The 22,966-nt window shown below is 41.2% G+C and overlaps 1 protein-coding gene across 3 annotated transcripts in view; it reads right to left on the bottom strand.

Annotated features, from left to right (window-relative positions):
• The window catches only part of VEPH1 (ventricular zone expressed PH domain containing 1), a 222,416-nt gene that overhangs the window by 135,546 nt on the left and 63,904 nt on the right, over nt 1–22,966 (bottom strand). For all 3 annotated transcript variants that reach the window (XM_072792150.1, XM_072792149.1, XM_072792151.1), the window contains exon 6: nt 18,607–18,816. In XM_072792150.1, coding sequence (XP_072648251.1) covers nt 18,607–18,816 — 210 coding nt within the window. The remainder of the gene's footprint in view (nt 1–18,606; nt 18,817–22,966) is intronic.

Below are 22,966 nucleotides of genomic sequence, written 5' to 3'. Positions count from 1 at the left end.
TGGAGCAGGTAAAGTTGCACTTGCTGACAGTGTATGGTTCTTTGTCCTATTGTACTGGAAGATTTTCCGTATCTCCTACTCTGTTTCCTACTCAGAATTTGAAAATTAACCTTTAAGAAGAAATTCCAAATGTTCTATTCACTGATGAGTTTATAATCCCCCTTTTAGAAAATAAAAAATGATGACTGAGTCCAAGTCACAAGAGACCCGTTTGCTTTGGTTTTCTGTTAGATTCAGCTGGTCTGTCTGTCTGAGCAGCGTGTTACATTTCTTCATTCTAGCCCCTGCTCGGTCCCCTCCTGGAGATTCATAGCTGTTTCTGAGATACCTTCGAGCAACAACCTAAATTGTTCCACTGCATAAAATCTCTTGAAAAAAAAGGACTCGTTAAGTATTTGGCTTTCCAGAAGCTTTCTTTCCTTCATGGAAAATGGAAATGACAAGTAAAAGACCAGCAAAGCAAATAAGAAGAGTACTGGCTGTTCAAATCGTCATTAAATGTGAAAGATTTTCTTTGGATAAGTATTCACAGAGCAAACCCCACTGTCAGGGAACAGAAAGGGGGCAGGACCACATCAGGCCCTCCCATCCACGCTCATTCGTCCGAGCAGGCCTTGCGGTAGGTAGTGTGGTGCTCACAGAGTGGGCTCAGGAGCTCCTTCCTGAGTTTGAAGCTTGGCACTGTGGTGGCCACTCATGGACCTCGGGCAAACGCTCCATGGCTTGGCTTATAAAACAGATTAGTAAGCAGTGCCTGCCCCATCCAATGGCTACGAGGATTCAAGAAGTTAAAAACAAAGCATTCAGAACAATACTTGGCATGTGGAATGCTAAATAAATGTTACCCATTATTTCCTGAGTGTCAAAAATTGTAAATGCAAATGCCGACGTATTTGAATTATCACAAAACCTAAAACAAGCTGTCTCAGAAGCACTGTATGTCCTCGATTTTCCCCAATTAACCCCTTTTGTGAATTGACAAAGGTTTGGAAGTTCTAGAAATGTCCAAAACCCCAGTATCAGCTCAGTATCAGCAAATATGGGCCACTGTATCGTTAACCTACAAAAAAAAGTTGACCTAGAAGTAAAATATGCTCTACATTTTACTGAAAAAGTCTGTTTCCCTTTTTAAAAATGTTACACTCTTAAATAAAAACACTGCATAATTTAAGATTTTCTTAGTGATCTGAACCAAGTTTTAGCTCATTATCTAGAGTTATCTAGATCTTTTTCTCTTGGCAATTATTATCCAGTCTTTTCCAATACTTTCCTGTGTCTAAAGTAAAAATATTTTACTATTTTACCATTTCCAACCCCACAAAAAGTTACTGTTATTGAAGTAGGCCAAGCAGTAATGGTCAAGCTATCCAGTTATCTATAAATGCCAAGCTAAATGTACAACTAATAAATTTTACTCTTTAAAAGTTATGTTACCCAAAAATATGCTCTTCTAGCATATCTTAAAAACTAGGATAAAAATGTATGCAAAATACTTGCACAGTAAGTAGGCATTAAATGTCATTAGTTTATAAATATCAAAAGCTAAGATTTGATAAATTTTTTAACAGAATATTGAAAAGGCAAGCTGCTTGAAATCTTCTTTTGTGGAACAAAGTAGGGAATAAATAAATAAAACATTGTTAATGTTCTGTTAGATAATCCTCCAATTTTTGAGCTGATTTGTTTTGTTTTATTTTTGTTTTTTTGGGTTTTTAACTTTTTGAGCTGATTTTTTAAATAGCATTCCAAAAAGTCATATTCATCAGTTCTTCTTTTTGTTCTCTAATCATGCCCCAATTTTTCTGTATATCAGCTTGGAGTAGTTGGACATATTTTTGTTGCCATTGATAAGTAAAAACTCTGTTGCAATGTAAAATGTATTCACACATTCTAAATGATTATTTAATCCAATGTAAATGAAATAAGTTCCCATCTTTTTCTTCTTGTTTTTGATTCAGTTTGCATTATTTTAGGAACACACAGTTTCCGTGGGCACATGGGAGAGTAATAAATCATGCCTAGTAAAACAATACCATCTAGGCAAAACAATTTAAAAAAATAAGTCCCAGTAATAAAAGTCAAGAAACAGCTGATGAAAACAGATGTATCCCTTGTTTTGAATGAACCTCAAATTTTGTAAGATGGCAAAAATTAAGGACCAACTGGACTCAGTTCAACTGCATGCATTTGGCACAGAATGCCAAAATAAACCCCACCCTTGTTAAAAAAAAAAAGTATGATTTTTTTGTATTTATAAACCAATTATGGCTTTTATTTAAATGTGGAGCCTACTATGTCTTCCTCAAAAAGACTTAGGATTTAAAATAGAAATCAGAGAATGTGAAAGGTAGCTTACCTTTATGCTTTGCTTTTTGAGACAGTAATGTAGCCAAATAAATTATATTTTTCGCGTGACTTTTTTTAAAGAGGATTAAAACCGGACATGATCTGCTGTCAAATAAAGTTTTCCAATTTAAAAATAAATTTATTTTTCCTAAAACAGCATTCAGTGTGGCCACAATTATATTTGAAAACCCAGATTGGGCTCCATTTGTCCTGAGGGTTTATTTTCTAGCATCTTTTCTTTGCATTGAGTCCCAAATACAGATGTTAAAGCTTGTAGAAGCCCTTCTAATTTGTGCTTCTAACATTGTGTTATTTTGTGAGTTGATAAAAGATTTAGAGGTTCTTTAGTTTGGATTCACTCTCTAAAAATTGGGGGCTTGGGAACTTAGCCTCCCAAAGGTAAATCTTTTGTGTGGGCACAAGGGGCCCAGAATGAATTATACTGAGCCCGGATTTCTTCTCTCACTACACCACGGTCCCTTCATGTAAATGACTTTTCACTGATTACCCTGAACAATGGTTCCACTATTTCTTTTGCATCAATTAAGCAAACATTTTGAAAGACCACTGGGGCCTTTAGTGTTGAAACATTTCTAGAGAACTCAAGAAGCAGCCCATCTTTAATTACACAATATATGTTTGGCAAATGTAGTGTAATCGCAAAATGATAGAAAAAGTAACCACAGACCTTCTAGCCCAATCATGGAAACCATTTTGAAGAAAGATGCTTATTATGGGCCTGAAAAGAAAAGGAAAGAGAAGGAGAAAAGGAAAGGAAAGGAAAGGAAAGAAAAAGAAAAGAGAAATTGTGTTTGAGCTTTTTGCCAGGAAAAAAAAAATGCTTTTGCTCATTAGAAAAGGAGCAATTTGGTAAGATTTACCTCAGTTGAATTACACACCAGCTACAATTGAAGTTTCCATAATTTATTCATTACATAATTTACTCATTATATAATTAAACACTAGATGCCTATCTTTCCTTGCACCTACTTATTTTCGTAAGAAATAGCCAGGATGTTTTATTCATGGTAGCTGAGATTTAGCTCCTAAAATATAGGTTAGAGGCAAATATCTGGGTACTATTTCATTACTTACGGCAGAGAATAAAAGCAGAAAAATGCAGTTTTCAGGCAAGCGTAAATCTTGCCTGAGACTGGCCAGGAGAGTTCGATATCGGTTTTCCCGTACCCCGCTCCCCATCCTCCCAATGCTTACCTCTCGGTTATTGGATTTTTGCCTTGGGTTAATTATTTTTGGTCTCATAGCAAGCTACGTTTTCATAGTAAACTGCCTTAACTTCTTGCTGACATAAATTTATTTACCTTTATTTAAACTTAACTGGCATAAATAAACAAGTAAATAAAACCATGCACGCGAAGGGCAGCGAATAGCATGGGGTTTGGACGTATGTCTGACCGTGTGTGCTCAAAAGCTCGAAATACACCAGCCTGAAGAGAACGATTACTTTCCAAGTTGCTTTCCACTTATTTGTGAGCTGACTCCTAGTAACAGCGGCAACAGAGTCCAACAGTCTTTTAGGATTCTTCGATGGGGTTGTATTGAGATCTTGAGTGGACTCCTTTTTTTGTCTTAGTCCATTCAGGCTGTTATAACAAGACGTCACATGCTGGGTGGCTTATAAACCACAAACATTTATTTGTCACAGTTCTGCAGGCCAGGGAGCCCAAGATCACGGTGCTGATAGATGTGGTGTTTGGTTTCATGGAGGATGGGGGCAAGAGAGCTCCCTTGGGCCTCTTTTATTGGGGACCTAATCTCATTCAGGAGGGCTCCATCCTCATGACCTACTCACCTCCCCAAAGCTCCACCTCCTAATTCCATCACTTTGGGGGTTAGGTGGCAACATGTGAATTGGATGGGGTGAGGGATGCACATTCAGACCATAGCATGACTCACTCTTGCCATTTCTCAACAGCAGAACAGAAGAGTCACCTCACTGTATCTACTGTGTCCACGTATCGACCACACGAGATAGTAAAACCCACGCATCTTGCCTTCAAGGTCATTCTCCCTCTGTAAGGTGAAGGAACGTAGAACATTTCCTTCAGAAGATCTTTGTAACCTCTACTCTTTCCTCTCGTCACCCTCCTTTCCTGCCCAACGAATTTGTACCTACCAGACCCGGAGGAGGGAGAGTTTGTAACCAGACAGTGCCTTGGGGATGGAGAGCTGTCCTAGAGAAGGTGGGAAAGAAAGGTTTTGAAAGAAGAAGGGGACTTTTGAGTGAGACGCGGAGCCTCATCACAAAGGACGCTGTCTGCAAGGGAGGGAGGTTGCCTCCAAAGCAGACGTCGGTGCAAGAAATCCTCGGAGAATGGAGGGCGCAGTAGGAGCTTTCTAAAATGAGCCGTCCTCAGGAAATAAAGACCTCAATGACATGAGACAGTTAGGAAAGCTTGTTTTCCACTTTTCTGGGTGAACTGCCAGATATTTGAGACTCTATGGGATCTACGTAACCTTGAAGAGTGACCATTTCCATTTACTCCCGTCCTGGGGACATTTATTTTCCAGTCCTCTCTAGCGTACTAGCCTTGAAGAGCAACAGCTATATCTTTATCTACTAGAGATTTATCACTTCACAAGAAATAAACCAACGTCAAGACACCCTTCTCAGTCTCATCTCTTATGCGTTATCTTCCCGAGTTCATGCGGATATCAAGCATCACTCTGGTTAATGCTAAGAACTGTAACAGGAACATTTCGGTGTGACAGCCCATCGATCAGCCGGCTGTCACAGGTATGGTTTCTAAGGGGCGTTAGCTGAGTCCAATGAACCAATATCAAGTTCCCAACTCCTACTCACTGCAAAAGAAATCCGGGCTTAAATTTTTTGATAAGTACATCTCTGAGGGATTCTGTGGCAGACAAATCCTGCAGGGTCTGGCTCCTTGAGAGCAGTACCTCTTACACTTTCATGTGCATACACGTGACGCGGGGATCTTGTTAGACTGGATTGTGATTCCTACGTGATGCCCAGTGCTCCTAGTCTGAGGACCACGCTTTGGCCACCACACAGGAAGCAGACCGACAGGTTCTGAAGACCAGCAGCCACCAGCCATGACCAGGACTCAAGCCTGTAGGTTTCCTGGCCTTCCTTAAACACAACCCGCCTTGTCATCCGCTGCCGTTTACTAGTACAAGATAGTGATGCTTGGTCAAGTTCCAGTCTAAGTGAGAAGCACATGCAACACGTCACACACGTATTCAGGGCCGGGGGATCACCGTGGCCTGGGGACGCATGGAAATGCCTTGTCCTTGGATCAGGATCCCTGAGACGACTGAAGCACCAACCCACTACTCGGAAGCTGCAGGAGCCGAGCAGGGGAGTAAAGTGCAGAGGTCAGTAGCTCACAAGGGTGCCTGGCAGTGCTGCGAAGAGGGATTGCATTTGAGGCACCTGCCTCGGCGCGCACCATTGGTGGAGGGCCGTGGGGGGGGACCTGGTTCTTCGTGTCTCTATGCAGTCGTGCAAGTTAGCACAGTGGTGTGAAGGTGAACAAAGCCACAGGCAGAGACGTGCCGACGCCGGCCCTGGAAGCAACCCGCTTGAGCCCCAGTGGTTCAAGTCGGAGGCGGAGCGGGAAGGGCAAGGACTGCCGCTGCCTTCGTACAAGAGCAGCAGGATTTGAGCTGGAATCATCACCTACTCCATCCTCTCCACCGACCCCCCCCCCCCCCCCACACACACACACCTGCTGCCAAGGCTCAGTTGTCCTTCAGGTGAACCCAGGACTCAATCGCTTCTTGAGTTCAAGGCTGCAGGGACGGTCCCTGGGTGGGAGCTTTCTACTTTCCGGGGCAAACGCCCTCACCTACTTCCTCACAGATACTGCTGTGACAAAGGCAAATGGTCCCCCCTTGGGGTAAGATCAGTTTGGGGGGGACCCTGGGCTGACCCCTCTGGCTTTCCATCCCCAGGCGAGACTGGCCGTCTGGGTGCTGCCGCCGCACCATTAGCTTTGTCAGGCTGCCCGGCTCGCCCAGGAGCCCAGGGCCCTTGGTGAATCTGGTCAGTCTTGGCCTGAATTACAGTCCATAATTACAAGACATTGTTGAAAATGGTTGCAACATGTAACTTTTGTAACCGTTATTTCCTACCCTACGTCTGGGACTATCTGCGGGGACTGTCTGTCCTTTACCAGGCAGGCTCCTTAGTTTCTTGGGAGCTCTGAGGTGCACAGTGGCCAATGCGAAGGGAAACAAAATACTGTTCCAAGGTCATGTGAGCACCAGGGATGAATAACTTCGGAGAGGGAAGGCGGAGGACAGGAACTACCTGCTAATCAAAGAGGAGTTTTCGCAATCTAGCCGCGGCCTACCGACCAGCCTCATGCCCCCCTCAACCCAGCAGTCCTTCAGTGCTCCAGACCCTCAAATTCTTCATGGTTTCTACAAGCCTCGAGCTCTTTCCCCAGCTGCCTGATACTGTACGTGCTATGCCCTCCCCTTCTGCCCATGACATGACCCTATCAGCCGGCAAACCACGCGACTGCCCCACGCACGGTTACCTGCTTCCTTCCCGATGTGTTCAGAACGGGGTAACGCACACCAAAGCAAACTCAAACCATCTCTTTGTCCATCTCCCTTGGCCCACCTTCCCTGGGAGCCCCTCTCGGGCCAGGACCACAGTTTCCTCTTCTCTGGGCCCCTGTCATCAGCACTGGGGCCTGTGCCCGGAAAAAATCAGCGACTCAGCCCTGTGTCCTGGACGGAGGGAGGATGTGGACTAGCAGCACCATGATTTGCAACCTGATTCCATGTATACTCAAAGTTTTCTTTTCCTTACACTCTGGGAGGGGTTTATTATTGATACTATTTCCCATTAGCACGCGTAACCATTTCACCATATAAGAAAACAAGAGAACTAATTGTATTTTTTTGTGGGGAAAAAAGGTGATGACAATTCTCTAGTATTAAGCACAGACCAAGGCTTAAGAAAAAATGAACCTTCAAAACCACTAAGCCCACCAAAGTTTTACCTAAATTCTCCATCTTTGGCAAAAGTGCAATTTTAAGCCACAGGCTCTTCCTCTAACGAGGGGCCCCCCAGATCCCTTAGACTTGATTTGCAAGTTAAAGGAGCAAATCATCCATCCAGCTCCTATTTCCCAGGATGTTTTTCCACGGCCAGGATGAGGACAGTGATGTGGGTGTCAGTTGCCTTTGTGGTTCTTTTCCTTTTCCTCCTGAAAGTGTTTTTGTGGAAACCCCTGCCGGATGTCACAGAAATGCGACCTGGGCAAGATGTGTGTCACTTCTTTACTTGAAAGGTGCCCGGGACTCTGAGCCAGAGAGGATGTCACAGACAGCCTGGTGCTCGGCCAGCATAGTCCGGCCGGTTAGGAAAACAAGGCTGCAGCCACAGGATTTAACACCCCCACGGCCGCGGCTGCCGGGGAGGGCAGGCCATTTGATTCCTCGCAGGTGTGCACTGTCGGTCTCGAGCTCGGAAAACAACTGGCCACGGCATCCTTCCATGTGCTAAATCATTTCTAAAGAGCACTTTAAAGCACCTTGTCTCTGTTTGCACCACTGGGTCTGCGCCTCGCCGGCCTGGCATAGGGAAGCCCGTGTCTACACAGCATGCGCTACACACCAGCGGGGGCCTCCCAGTGAGGCTGGGTCCCAGTTAGCACTGGACTGTGAAATAAAATCGTTTCAGTTTGTTTACTTGGGCCTTTGGTAATTCACAGAACACATGAATGCAATTCAGCCTCTCCAAAAAAAGAAAAAAAAAAGAAAAAGAAAAAATCAAAGCCATTCCTAATGGAGTCTCCTTTCCACATTACCCCACACTGGGAAAGAGGTCTACGATAACCGCAGGACCCAACCCAGTGGGCCGAGGACACTTGCATGTCCAACGAGTCAAGAAAATGATGGAAAAAATAAAAGCCCCTAGAATTGAAATATTCTATTTCAGTTCTCCATGAACCAAAAAAAAAAAAAAAAAAAGTCAATATCTGGTCTGGGTTTAATTTAAACCACTTCATGTTTAGTTAATAAGAGCTTTTAAAAAAATGCTGCAGAATTATTTTAGCTGTTTTTATAGGTGAGGAGCTGGGGACGACCTGCCCTTTATGGAAAGCACTTTCAGTGCCCCCGAAGAACACAAGGCCTATTTTAAATTAGAATTTTTTTTTATGAAATGTGCTTTTATTATTATTTTTGTTACTCTTATTCCCCTCAGGAATAATTGTCTACAAAATAAATATAAAGCAGATATACATTCCACTCAAGAAAAAAAAATCTACACAGACCAGTTATTCTCTAACAAAGAATAAAGATCCGGTCAATTCTGCTTGGCACCTTTAGGATACATGAAGTTGCCTATGGTAACTGTTCCTTTCCTATCTGTCCTTATTTTGACTCGTCCCACGGATATGCATCCATTCAGCCTCTTTCACTGGAGGAGCAGGGAAGAGGCAGGCCATCTCCCTGGCTGCTGTCTTCCCTAATTTCAATTTGTTAGGCTTAAGCTTCAGTCTATATCCAAATAAATGCAAATGGGGAAGTCTTGAGCAACACGGAGGAGGTAATACATTAGATTGCTTGGACTTACTGACGGTCCACCATTTGCCAGACACTGTTCCATAGCATAGAATCCATTAAATCCCAACAAAAACTTACTAGTGAATAGTGTTGCTCTCTTCTAGGATTTTTATGATCTCAAGTCTCACGTTGAGGGCCTTAAAACATTTTGAGTTTATTTTTGCATATGGTGTAAGAAAGCCGTCCAGTCTCATTCTTTTCCCTGTAGACATCCAGTTCTCCCAACACCACTTATTGATGAGACTTTCTCCGTTGCATCTTCTCACCTCCTTTGTCAAAGACTAACTGGCCTTACAAATGCAGGTTTCTATCCGAGCTTTGTATTCTGTTCTATGGATCTATGTGTCCATTTTTTTGTGCCAGTATCGTACTGTTTTGATTACTACAGCTTTGTAGTGTATCTTGAACCCTGGGATGGTGATACCTCCACTTATGTTCTTTTTGAAGGTTGCTTTGTCTATTTGGGGTCTTTTGTGGTTCTTTACCAATTTTAGGATTATTTGTTCTAGTTCTGTGAAAAATGCTATTGCTATTTTGGTAGGGATGGCATTAAATCTATAGACTGCTTTGGGTAGTACAGCCTTTCTAACAATATTTGTTCTTCCAATCCATGAGAATGGAATATCCTTCTATGTCCTTGTCTCATCTTCAGTTTCTTTTGTCAGCATTTCATAGTTTTCAGAGTACAGGTCTTTCACCTTCTTGGTTAAGTTTATTCCCAGGTAGTTTATTATTTTTCAAGAAACTGTAAATGGGATTCTCTTTTGGAATTACTCTACCACTTCATTATTAACGTACAGAAATGCAACAGATTTCTACCATATTGATTTTGTATCCTACGACTTTATCAAGTTCATTTATCAGTTCTAGAATTTTGTTGCTGGAGTCTTTTTGGGCTTTTAAATAACAGTATCACGTCATCTGTGATAGTGAAAGTTTTACTTCCTTTTTACCAAATTGGATGTCTTTTCTTTCTTTTTCAAGATTTATTTATTAATTTCAGACAGCAAAAGTTTCTCTGAAAAACTCTTTCTCTTTTGCATCTGAATGATAGCTATGCTGGGTAGAGTATTCTTGGTTGGAAGTGTTTTCCTTTTAGCACTTGGAGAACATGTCATTCCACTCTCTTCTGGTGTGCAAAATTTCTACATTTTTTTAGGGAGGGGGGAAGGGCAAAGAGAGAGAGGGAGAAAGAGAATCTCAAGCAGAGTCCCCACCAAGCATGGAGCCTGATGTAGGGCTTGAGCTCACAACCCTGAGATCATGACCTGAACCAAAACTAAAAGTCAAAATGCTCAACTGACTGAGCCACACAGGTGCCCCATTTTACTTCTTCTCCTTGTCTAACTGCTGTAGATAGGACTTCCAGTGCTGTGCTGAATAAAGGTGGTGAAGAGTGAACATACTTGTCTTGTTCCTGATCCTAGGGGAAAGCTCTCAGTGTTTCACCATTGAGTATGATGTTTGCTTGAATTTTTCACACATGGCCTTTATCATGTTGAGGTATATTCCCTCTAAACCTACTTGATTGAAAGTTTTTATCATGAATGGATGTTGAACTTTGTCAAATGTTTTTTTCTGCATCTATTGAAATGATCATATAGTTTTTAATTCTTCTTTTGATGATGTGATGTGCCACATTGATTGATTGAAGAATATTGAACCAATTCTGCATCCTAGGAATAAATCCCACTTAAATAAATAAAAACCACTTAAGTTTGAACTCATTCTTTACTCCTCTCCTCATCTCCAACATTTTAGGTATCTGGTATCATACTGTACATCCTTTCATTTTGTGAATCCCTTGACTGATTTTTATAGAGATAGTGAATTTTACTGCTTTTGTGCTTCCTACTTTCTTACTCCTGCTTATGGTGCATTATTTTTTTTAATGTACTGTTGGTTTCAATTTGCTAATAGTTTGTTGAGGACTTTGCATTTATATTCCTTAAAGATATTGGCCAGTTCTCTTTTTTGGTAGTGTCTTTCTCTGGGTTTGGTATCAGGGTAATACTGGCCTCAGAATGAATTTGGAAGCTTTTCTGCCTCTTCTTCGGAATAGTTTGAGAAAAATAGATATTAATTCTTCTGTAAATATTTGGTAGTGTTTGTCTTTCGAGCCATCTGGTTATGGACTTTTGTTTGTTGGGACTTCTTTGACTACTGATTCAATTTCTTTGCTGATAATCGGTCTGTTCAAATTTTCTATTTCTTCCTTACTCAGTCTTGTGAGTTTCTATGTTTCCAGGAATTTATCCTTTTTTTTTGTTAGGTTGTCCAATTTGTTGGCATATGATTTTTCACAATATTCTTCTGTAATCCTTTGTGCTTCTGTGGTGCCAGTTGTGTGTTTTGTGTGTGTGTGTGTGTGTGTGTGTGTGTGTGTCTTCTCTCTCATGTTTTTAATGAATCTAGCTAAAGGTTAATCAATTTTGTTGATCTTTTCAAAAACTAGCTCCTGGTTTCATTGATTTGTTTTATTGCTTTTTTAGTTTCTATATCATTTGTTCTTGCTTTAATCTTTGTTTTCTTCTTCTGGTTTTAGGTTTTGTTTGTTGTTCTTTTTCTAGCTCCTTTAGATGTAAGATTAGGTTGTTCATTTGAGATTTTTTTGCTTCTTGAGGTAGGCCTGTATTGCTATAAACTTCCCTCTTAGAACCGCTTTTGCTGCATCCCAAAGATTTTGGACCATTGAGCTTTCAGGTCCATTTGTCTCCATGTATCTTTTGAATTCCCTCTTTGATTTCTTGTTGATCAATTCATTGTGTAATAAAATGTTATTTCACCTTCATGTGTTTGTGTTCTTTCCAGATTTTTTCCTTGTGGACAATTTCTAGTTTCATAGCATCAGGGTTAGAAAAGATACATGGTGTGACTTCAGTCTTTTTGGATTTTTGAGACTTGTTTTATGGCTTAATATGTGATCTCTTCTGGAGAATGTTTTGTGTGCACTTGAAAAAAGTGTGTATTCTGCTGTTTTAGTATGGAATGTTCTTAATATACTTGTTAGACCAATGTACCATTGAAAGCCACTGTATCCTTGTTGATTTTCTGTTTAGATGATCTGTCCATGAATGTAAGTGGGCTATTAGAGTCCCCTACTATTATTGTGTTACTCCCTATTACTTCCTTCATGCTTGTTAATAGTTGCTTTATGAATTTGGGTGCTCCCATTCTGGGTGTGTAAATATATATAATTGTTATGTCTTCTTGTTGGAATGTTCCATTTATGATTTTACAGTGTCTTTCTTCATCTTTTGTTATAGTCTTCGTTGTAAGGTCTATTTTTTCTGATATATATATTGCTACTCTGGCTTTTTTTAAACTTCCATTTGCATGATAAATGATTTTCCATTCCTTCACTTTCAATCTGCTTGTGTCTCTAGTTCTGAAATGCGTCTCTTAGAGGCAGCATATAGATAAGTCTTGCTTTTTTTTTTTTTTTTTAAGTCTTGCTTTTTTTATACATTCCATCACCCTATGTCTTTTGATTGGAGTGTTTAGTCCATTTACATTCAAAGTAATTATTGATAAGTATGTACTTATTGCCATTTGTTACTTGCTTTATGGTTGTTTTTGTAATTCTTCCCTGTTCCTTTCTTCTCTTGCTCTCTTCTCTCATGGTTTGCTGGTTGTCTTTAGTGATATATTTGGGCTCCTTGCTCTTTGTTTTTTGCATATCTATTACTGTTTTTTAATTTGTGGTTACCATTAGGTTTGTATATAATATTTTCTGCATAGAGCAGTCTATATTAATTCGATGGTCACTTAAGTTTGAACTCATTCTTTACTCCTCTCCTCGTCTCCAACATTTTAGGTATCTGGTATCATACTGTACATCCTTTCATTTTGTGAATCCCTTGACTGATTTTTATAGAGATAGTGAATTTTACTGCTTTTGTGCTTCCTACTTTCTTACTCCTGCTTATGGTCTTTCCTTTCCACTCAAATGTTAAATGGCTTTTAACATTTCCTGTAGGGCTAGTTTAGCCGTCATGAATTCCTTTAACCTTGTTTGTCTGGGAAACTCTTTACTTCTTCCTCTACCCTGAATGATAACCTGCTGACAAAAGTACCCTGGGCTGCAGACTTTTCCCATTCAGCACTGTGAATACATCACGCCACTTTCTTCTGGCCTGCAGGGTTTCTGCTGAAAAATCCACTGATAGCTTTATGTGGTATCCCTTGTATGTACTTTTATTTTCTCTTGTAACTTTTAAGATTCTCTCTTTATCACTACTTTTTTACCATTTTAATTACTTACTGTGTGTCTTGGTGTGGGCCTCCTTGGGTTGATTTTGTTGGGGGCTCTCTCTGCCTCTTGGATCTGGATTCTGTTCCCTAGATTCGGGAAGTTGTCAGCTCTTATTTCTTTGAATAAATATTCTGTCCCCTTTTCTCTCTCTTCTCCTTCTAGGATCCTTATAATATGACCATATTATGCCTGATGCTGACACTGAGTTCCCTAAGTCTATTTTCACTCTTTATTGTTTTTTTCTCTCTCCTCTTCAGCTTGATTTCTTTCCATTACTCTGTCCTCCATGTCACTGATCCATTCTTCTGCTTCCTTTAGTCTACTATTTATTCCTCTTGTATTTTCTAAAATTTCAGTTATTGAGTTCTTCATCTATGATTGGTTCTGTTTCATGCATTCTGTCTCTCTGTTAAGCATCTCAGTGAGGTCCTCCACTCTCTTTTCAAGTCCGATGGGTATCGTTTGACTATTACTTTAAATTCTTTATCAGGCGTATTGCTTATCTGTGTTTCATTTAGCTCTCGGGCTGTGGTTTTTGTCCTGTTCTTTCATTTGGGACATATTCCTCTGTCTCCTCATTTTGTCTAACTCTCTCTGTCTGTTTCTGTGTGTTGGGAAAGTCAGATACATCTCCTGTTCTTGAAAGTAGTGGCTTTATGAAGAAGAGTTTCTGTAGTGTCCTGTAGTGTAATGTTCCCTGTTCACCAGAACCTGGTGCTTCAGGCGTGTCTTGTGTGTGTTGTGTGTGCTCTATCATTGTGCCTATGCCACTTTTGCCTTCAGTCCAGTAATATGCAATGGCTATCTTTCCCTGTTGTGGGCAAGGTTTGGTCCCTGAGTGGTTATTGGGCCAAGTAGGGGCTGACTTGGTCTTGGGTTGAGTCACCAGATGTTTACCAGAGATGTGGTGGCACCAAACTGCTAGGCACTTTGGGGATGAATTCTTAGGAGATGCTGTTGTCTCCTGAGGTCTCCACTGCAGTCTTCTCATTGGAGAAAGACAAAAGGACCTGTGCATTTTTGCCGATATGAGGACACATCCAATATAGTAATATTTCTTATTTGTGCATCTGCTTCAACTGAGCATCCCACATAAGTGGGGTGAATCCTGGCATGATAGAAACTATGTGTCTCTTACTTGACAGTGCCTAGGAAGGTGCACCTCAGGGACAAAAATGCATCAGTTGCCCCAGGAACATGTTTCTCTAGCCTGTGATCCTTCTGTTTTATTCTTAATCCTCTAGATGTGCTTCGGGTGTCAGCACAAACCTGAAAATGGCTTGTGAGGTACTATATTGCCTCCTATTGTGATACAAGCACTATACAGCTACTAAGCATGGTTTAATTTAAGTTTTGGTGAAAAAAAGATCTCTGAGTTCATTTGGGAGATAGAATAAGGATATATAGGTTTTAGTTTCAGGTTTCTCTACACAACTCTCCTCTCTGGGTGCAATGCAAATGGAAAAACTGTGACACTGCTTTCAAGCTGCTGAAAACAGTGTGCCCACTCAGATAGGCCCTGATATAAAGGACAGGCACATCCAGGCTGGTTCCCTGTAGTCAGAGCTTGCAGTTCTCACACCTGGCCTCATGCAAGCACAAATGTTGAGGCATAAGTTGATTAATAACTCATGCAATTGATTCCAGTCTAGCTCTATACCAAGGTTATCCCTGGCCTGATGACTGCATACTCCCAGAAGACTTGCCTTTTACTCTTAAGGATCTAACAATTCAATTTTCCATAGGCCAGGCAATAAGGGAGGGATGGAACAGTAGGCTACAGTCCATCACAGACTGTCCATTTCTAAAGCTGGAGCAAGATTCTCAAAGTTGGATTGGTTTTTCTGCATTTCTAAAACTACTTAAATCCTAGCAATGTCATCATCTGATACTTGAAACCTCTAAATATATCTGAAAGTTCTACTTTGATGCAAAGAGAGAAATTTCTAAATGAAGTCAATTTTTAGATGAGACCAGGACAGGATGAGAGAGAGAATCCTAGGGCCTGAAGTCACTAGAGTCCCATGCCTGTCTTATCATTAACACCCTAAACATTTCCATGTCTCATGTTATTCCTGTGTTTCTTTATCTCACAATAGGCCAAATTTTCCACACAGAAAGTGGTGCGGGTTTTTCAGGGCAAAGTTCCTGCTGCTCCTTCTTTACTGCAACTCCCTCCTCCATAGGTGTCCAGGACCCTAACTTGTGCCCTTATGCCCACCTGGCAATGTACTTCAGTAACTTCATGTTTCCTTTTAGAATGAGGCTGTGTAGAAATACACATACATATATATCTTCCCTACTGGATTTGGTCTTTGGGAATATGATTCCATAAGATTTTTAGAAAGTTGAACAGGCTCAATCAAATTGGTTAATAGCTGCTTAGACTACTACACTTATTCTTAGGACATCTGAACCTTATTATTCTTTAAAGCTAAAAGAGAGACTTTCGAATGGTAATAGTTTAGGTGTTAGAAACAAATAAGAAGAGTTTTATTTCTCAGTAAAGGAGCCTGATATTTATAGGTAATTTTGTTAGACTGGTCTTAAATAGAATAATGAAATCAAGAATATCAGAGCAGGAGGGAGGTAAACCTGTGAAAGGATGTTATTTTTTGAGGAGAGAAAACAGACCCAGACAAATGAAGTGACTTGACAAGCTGCAACAGAGGCATTCTTTGTCCCCATCATTATTTCTGCCCTTCTTTCTTGATATGTAACCATCTGAATCCAGACTACATGTTCCAGCCTCCCTTGAAGCTAGGTGTGGTCATATGCAGCTTTGTTTTCTGTAGCCAATGGGATATGAATAGTAGATTGTGTTTGACCATCTGGAAGAGTTCTTTCCATTCACCTTCTTGCTAGTTGAAATACTGACTTGAGGGATCCCTGGGTGGCGCAGCGGTTTGGCGCCTGCCTTTAGCCCAGGGCGCGATCCTGGAGACCCAGGATCGAATCCCACGTCAGGCTCCCGGTGCATGGAGCCTGCTTCTCCCTCTGCCTATGTCTCTGCCTCTCTCTCTCTCTCTCTGTGACTATCAGAAATAAATAAAAATTAAAAAAAAAATTAAATTAAAAATTAAAAAAAAAAAATTAAATTGAAATACTGACTTGATGGGTAGAGATAAGTAACCACCTTGGACCTTGGCACAGAAGTTATGTGCTCTCTAGTGTGCTCAAGGATGGGTCTCTGGGTCTCTGAAACATGGATTTCTAGACTGCTTTCTAAACTTTATGTGTGAGATATATAAAAGACTGTCTCTGTTTTAGCCACTATTGTTTTGAAATTTTGTGTTACTCTCAACCATACCTAATTTAAACTGCCACATCAGTAGTCTGGAAAAGTTTTAATTAATTCACATTACTTGATGGATAAAGGCAGGAAGAGTGAAGGACAAGACCTGATTCTAAGTTTAAGATAGAAAATGCTTTAAATACTTTACATCAAGGGATCTCAAATACTGATCCACTAACAGTTGCATAAAAATTACCTGGCACAGGGTCCCACAAGTCCAGGTTTCTAGGTCCCTTTCCTGGAGATTATGATTTAGTAAATTTTTCTATGAGTCTCATGAACTTATATTATTAAAAATCTTCCCCATGTAATCCTGATATCCAGGTACATTTGGAAGGTATTTGATCCAGAATTGTTCTTTGCTGAGGAGATGAGTCAGAACCACCAGAAAAAAAAATTTTCTCCCCCAAACATAGATGCCTTCATGGACACATAAGAAGGAGAAATTGGGGGAACGGGGGAGAAAAAATATTTTAATACTCTGAGTTCTAAAATAAGTGATTCCTCGATCTCTGGATCCCCTCCTTTTCTCCCTGCACCCACCTACAGTCATACAAATGTCACCCTAACAGGCCACTCTCTGTCAAGTTAGTCTTAGTTCAGGGAAACCTACAATGACATAACTGTATATGGCTAATGGGTTTTTTGTTTTTGTTTTGTAACAGAGTACATTTTCTATGGGAGGTTTATTCACTTCCAATGTGCATGACCACACATCAATGAATCATAAGAGTATTTGTGATGAAAAGAACTACCATTAAAGGGCAGGAGGAGTTCAATTTTTAGAGATTCCAGGGCCTCACACATCAGAGGTTGAATTTTTTGGTACATACAAAAACCTGCAAGGTCAGCAGATTCAGTCAAACAGCTGTCAACTGAAGTTGTTCTAAAAGCACTAGGGCACACCAGCGGGTTCTCCTGGCAGCAAAGGTGACAGGCACGGCAAAGTGTTACCAGAAGGCAGATTGTGGCAGGCGCGAGACATTCCCAACAGCAGAGGATAGAACAGGATTATACTAAGCGGCATGTCCACACCAAAGTAATCCTTTTACAAGATCCCCCCACCTCCCACCTCATATTGACAGTTCCAGGCTGCTTGGCAGCTCTGCTCTCCCACCTTCATCTGGGAAGCTAGAAAAAGGCCTTCCACTGGAAGGAAGCCTCCCATTCACCAGGCCATCTGCAAATCTCGGCAGAAATAAAATAAAACGGAACCAGAGACCCACTCTAAGATAAACTTTGAAAAGAATGCCAAGGATAGCAAAGACCTAACTGCAACTGGGTCACAAACTAACCCAGTCGCAGTCTGGGTAAGTCACTCAACTTTTCTAGTTTTTAATTTTCTCCTGTGTAGACTCAAGAAGTTGAACTTGATGAACAATGAATTCCCTTTTAAGAGTTGCACAATTTTATATTTATCTTATAGGAAACTGTATTATGTGAAAGTAAAAATTTTCTCCTATCAATTATATATTTGCTTTTATTTTAAAAAGATAAAAATCCTAAATCCCAATGTAGAATCATCAGACAGACATGCTCATCCTTCTGAACCTGAATTTCTGGAAATTGTTTCTTGGTCACCTAATCCCCACAAACTGATGGCAACCTCTGTTCCTGCCAAAAGATTCTATTATGTAAATATTTAGCCTAAGCCTTCTAAACATGTACAAACATTTCATTTTTCTAAGTAACAACATCCAGAGGACTCAAAAGATACTAAATCTAGGCATTTATTGACAGCATCGCTATGGGATCTTATTAATAGGGACGTCTATGACCTAACCCTATGCTTCTTGAGGGTCTCCTCAGGTGAGCAGAACTGCAACAAGAAATGAGATGAAACCCTTTTACTGGTTACTATTATTACAAAGTGTTCTTGAATCTGTCATAGTGCTCGCTCCAGTTTAATCCTTCCCCTTCCTCAGGTGACTCTCCAGTAATGAGATCTTTATTTCCTGAGCCTTCCAGCTAGTCCTGCTATAATGTGTCTTTGATCCGAAGGCCACTGTCCATGTACAAGGTTTTGAAAGAGAAATGGGAACTCTCGGAAGTTTCAGGACAAATTTAGAGGTCATAGAGCCCCAATGGATGAAGTGCCAATGGAATTTAGGGAAATGGAGATAAAAAAAGCCAAACTTACTTCATCTACATGCCCCACGGCTCCATAGATTTTTGCCATTTGTCCGATGAGGTAGGGGAATCTCTCACCAATCTCTTTCAGCATTGGAAGGAAAGTGCTCAAAGCCACAGGGTCATAGCCTGTTATCTCTGTGAGGATGTTTAGGATGACATCGCTATGAGTTGAGTCTTTCAAATGCCCAATTAGGAAAGGAATACACTTCTGAGCCACCTACAAAAAGAAAAGAGAGGGAAAGAGAAACAAGGAGGAAAATTAGTTAAATCAGAAACAATCTAATATTTTTTGTGTTAAATCTAAAGTCTGGAAATTGCCCTCACTGGAAATGAAGCCTATCCCCCAAGTCTGGAATTTAAAATTTACAATAAACTTTCAGAGACTTCAGTTTCTTTTTTCTTTACATCTGTGCTCTGCTATTAAAGAGTGAAGTTTACAAAAATGTTTAGATGCTACTATTCATAAACCAAGGTTTGATGCTTTATGTCCTCACCAGGAGTATTATATTTCCTCTAACCCAAGATGAGAGTTGTAACTTAAAGGGCAATATGATATAAGTACATAAAAGATCCTCGATGACTTTAATGAAAACCTTCAAGTTGGAGAAGTATGTCTTGGACATCCTTAATAATAAAAATAAGAAAGTAGGAAAGGGTTTTACATTTTCTTCAATTTTCCATTTTGATCGCAAAAATGTACAAGACAAAAAAGATGACCAAAGTAAAATAATTTCTACCATATTCCTGATACCGTCATATTGGTTTCTTGTGAATATAAACATGCAATAATTCATATTAAAGAAAATGTGACTTTTTATGTAATAAAGTCACTATTGTTAATACACAGATATGTTGCACATTGACAATTTAATGACTTGTTTTGTCTGCTAAAATAAAATAATTAGAAAGGACTATATGTGGAGAACTAAACCATAAAAGTAAAAACAATCTTCCCACCCACATGTCTACTGTGCTGATTTCTTTTGGTTGATGTTGGTTTACTCTTTTGGAGTGTTACTTTTTTGGGTAAGGTCAAGTTGAAATGTAGCTTAAAACAGAATCTGATACTCAGCTCAGCCTGCTAAATTTATAATCCAACCCCTGCCAAAACCCTACTTCTTCCACTTCCCTCTCTAGCCTCAAGTATCTCTTTTCTCCACAAATGGCACCATTATCTGCCTGGCTACTCAAGCCAGAAATCTGGGAGCCACTCTTGACTGCTGTTTTTCCCTTATGAGCAGCCTCATCCAAGCAACCGCCAGGTTCTCTTGATTCCACTTCCCCAAGTATCCTACAGATCTTTCCACTTCCCTTTGTTTTCATTCATTTCTCCACTCACTCTTCCCAGATATCCATTGAGTCCTCCCCGTTTGCAAGGTAATGTTCTAGGTGCTGGTGTTACAGCTGCTAATCAGTCTGACGGGTTCCTGCCTTTGTGGAATATTTCACTGTCTAGTAAAGGAGACATTGGTAAAACGAGAAATTACAAAGGAAATGTGTAGTCACAAATTCTAATTAATTCCAGGCAGGGAAAGTACCAGGTGCTACGCGAGACTGTCCTGGGGCCCTACTCTAGGCTGGAGCCAGGGAAGTGCTCTCTCGGCAGGCACATCTAAGCTAAGACCACCGATCCCATCATCCTGAGCTCGCCTTATTCCAACAGCTTTCTCACTATTCTCTCTGCCTTCAGTCTTGGCCACCCAATTCCTTTTCCGCTCTGTGGCCCCGATGCCAACACTTCCCCTGCTTAACATACTTCACTAATTCGCCATTGCTCTCGAGACAGAGACTCAACATACCTTTTCTGGGCTGACTCCTCCATCTTTCTAGACTGATCTTACCTCTTCTACTCTCCCCCCTTTCAGGTCCCATCACATATCATACTTCAACCATGTTGATTTTTAGAATTTTTCTTGAACTGCTAAGTTTTCTCTTGCATCTACAATTTCACTCATGTAATTAACTTTGCCTATAATTTTTATTGCCCCTATTTTGCTGGACACTCCTCATTCTTGAGGCCTCAGATTAGCTATTGTTTCCTTTAAAAGCCTTCCTCCACTCCTCTCTCTTCCCCTTCAGTCTAGTGCCCTGACTGAGGCCCCGACTGTGCCTTAAGTAGCTCCCAGCAAACCCTTCTCAGGCTTTCTTCATGTTACTGGTTTAGAAGGATTCAAAACTCTGCAAGGTCAAGATTCAATTCTAATTTGTACTCCGCTGTATACCCAAAGCCTAGCACAGAGCCTGCCAGACAACGCGTCAATAAATATTTGAGGAACAAATCAAAGGAAGACAAATCTAAATGATTTTATAGAGTAGCATGGGATATGCTTTATCCCATAGCATGAAGAGTTGTACACTTTTTTAAGATTTTATTTAATTATTCATGAGAGACACAAAGAGGCAGAGACACAGGCAGAGAGAGAAGCAGGCTCCATGCAGGGAGCCCGACGTGGGACTCGATCCCGGGACTCCAGGATCACGCCCTGGGCCGAAGGCAGATGCTCAACCGCTGACGCCACCATACGGGCGTCCCTGTACATATGACTGACGTACATATTTCACATGTCATATACAATATAAATAACAGGGACATAAAAAAGACATTTTGAGATGACTAAAACTATCCTACATATGAATTTAAACTTGATATTCATACCCAGTACTTGTGCAGGAAGGGCCAGGGTTAGTTTCTGGTACATGGCTCATATGAATGAACAGTCCCATTAATGCTGCGTGTGCATCTGGGAGCGGTCGTATGTCCTTCAGGAGAAACCACGAGAGATCCCTGGCACATGAGGCAGAAGTGTCAGCCAGCTGCTCTGGGTCGGGGCAGCGTACTTAACCTGAGCCTTTTAGGAATGGAAAATGCTTACACATTTCCTGCCCCATTCTATAAAATTCCATTTCCTAGTCCCTGCTTTTCAGGGCCTATTCCTGGAACATGAAGGTCTCTGTGACATGTGCTTCCAGGCATGCCAATTTTATTTAAACTCCAGCCATACATCCCAAGCCATGCAAGAGTATATTGTATCCATTGTCCCATAAAGGAAAAGAAAAAAGAAAAAAAAAAAAAAAACAAGCAAGAAAACGAGCTGGCTGGCAAATACGTATGCTTAGGCAGATTTGAATCCATAGAAGCAAAGAAAAGAGAAGCTTTGTGTAGTATAACTAAAGTAATTTTACCAGTTAAACAAAAGCTGATTATTTTGTGATTTCCTGATAACCCAAAGCTGCTTATTATGGTGACAGGAAAGACAGATATTTCTTGAAGTTTGTCACACACACACACAAAGGCAAGTGGTGCTTTGGGCTTTAGACAGATTATTCTTGGATAAGAAGGAATTTTATTTTCTACACACAAGGCATTTCCTTAGGCTGGTCTCTTTGGGGTTGTTTCACTGGGAGCTGCTGCAGGTCTCATCACGGAGAGCAGGGGAGCCACTAAGGCAGCAGAGATGGGTGGTGGAGAGCAAGCTCACGTGGCCTTTGTTAGCCTCATGACGCAGACCTCTGAAAGAGCTTCCCAACTGGCCTCCTGGCCCCAAATGTCTTTCCTTCTGTTCTGCTTCGTTGTCCTAAAACCCCATATAATCACGTCAAGACTTCAAAGAGAGCTCATGGCCTACTGTTGGAGTCCCGATGCCATGGCATTCGCTGACGGGCATACCTGCTGCCTCCCACCGTGAACTCTGACCGGGGGACACACCACCAGTCACCCACAGCGACTTGAACACAGAGATGCTCATGCTCTCAAAGCCTATTTCAAATAGCACTACTTGTGGAAAGCCTTCCCATGGCCCAGCCTAACACACGCAGGACCTGGGAGTAGAGGACAAATAGAGGTCGCCACGCCGCACACTCAAATACTCAGCAGCTGCTTCTCTGCCTGACACACAAACCTTTATGACAATCTGGAGGCCTGATTTGAATTTTAAATGTTTGGTCTGCTTAGAGGGAACAGAGAGAAAGGACCTTTAGGCCCCATTCCTTGCCCTCCTTTTCTCTTTCTACCCCTGGCTTTGCCCTGCAAGGAGTCTCATACGCGTGCATGAATACCCCCGCCACATGTGCAAGCTCATCCGGGACACTGCTCAGGCCTGTGGGGTCATACCGTTGGAATGGCCTGTCCTTGGAGAACAGATCCAGGGCCAGGCCTGTTAAGCCCAAGAAGGAGGATGGAGATATGTGCAAAAGGAATCCCAAGGTCTCCGTTACCTGGACTACATTTAGTAGGCGACAGAATGTGTGGAAACTGGGGGAAATCCAGATGGGGCCAGACCAGACCCTGTAAGGGAAGTAGCCCAGGGACAGCACCTACCCCTGGCTTCTCCACGCCGTCAAGAGCAGAACTCATCACTGCCATTTTT

Source organism: Canis lupus, chromosome 22, assembly GCF_048164855.1.
Source record: "Canis lupus baileyi chromosome 22, mCanLup2.hap1, whole genome shotgun sequence".
NCBI classification, from domain to species: domain Eukaryota; kingdom Metazoa; phylum Chordata; class Mammalia; order Carnivora; family Canidae; genus Canis; species Canis lupus.
The sequence above is the reverse complement of the archived record's forward strand: the minus strand, read 5'-3'. Positions and strand labels throughout refer to the sequence as shown.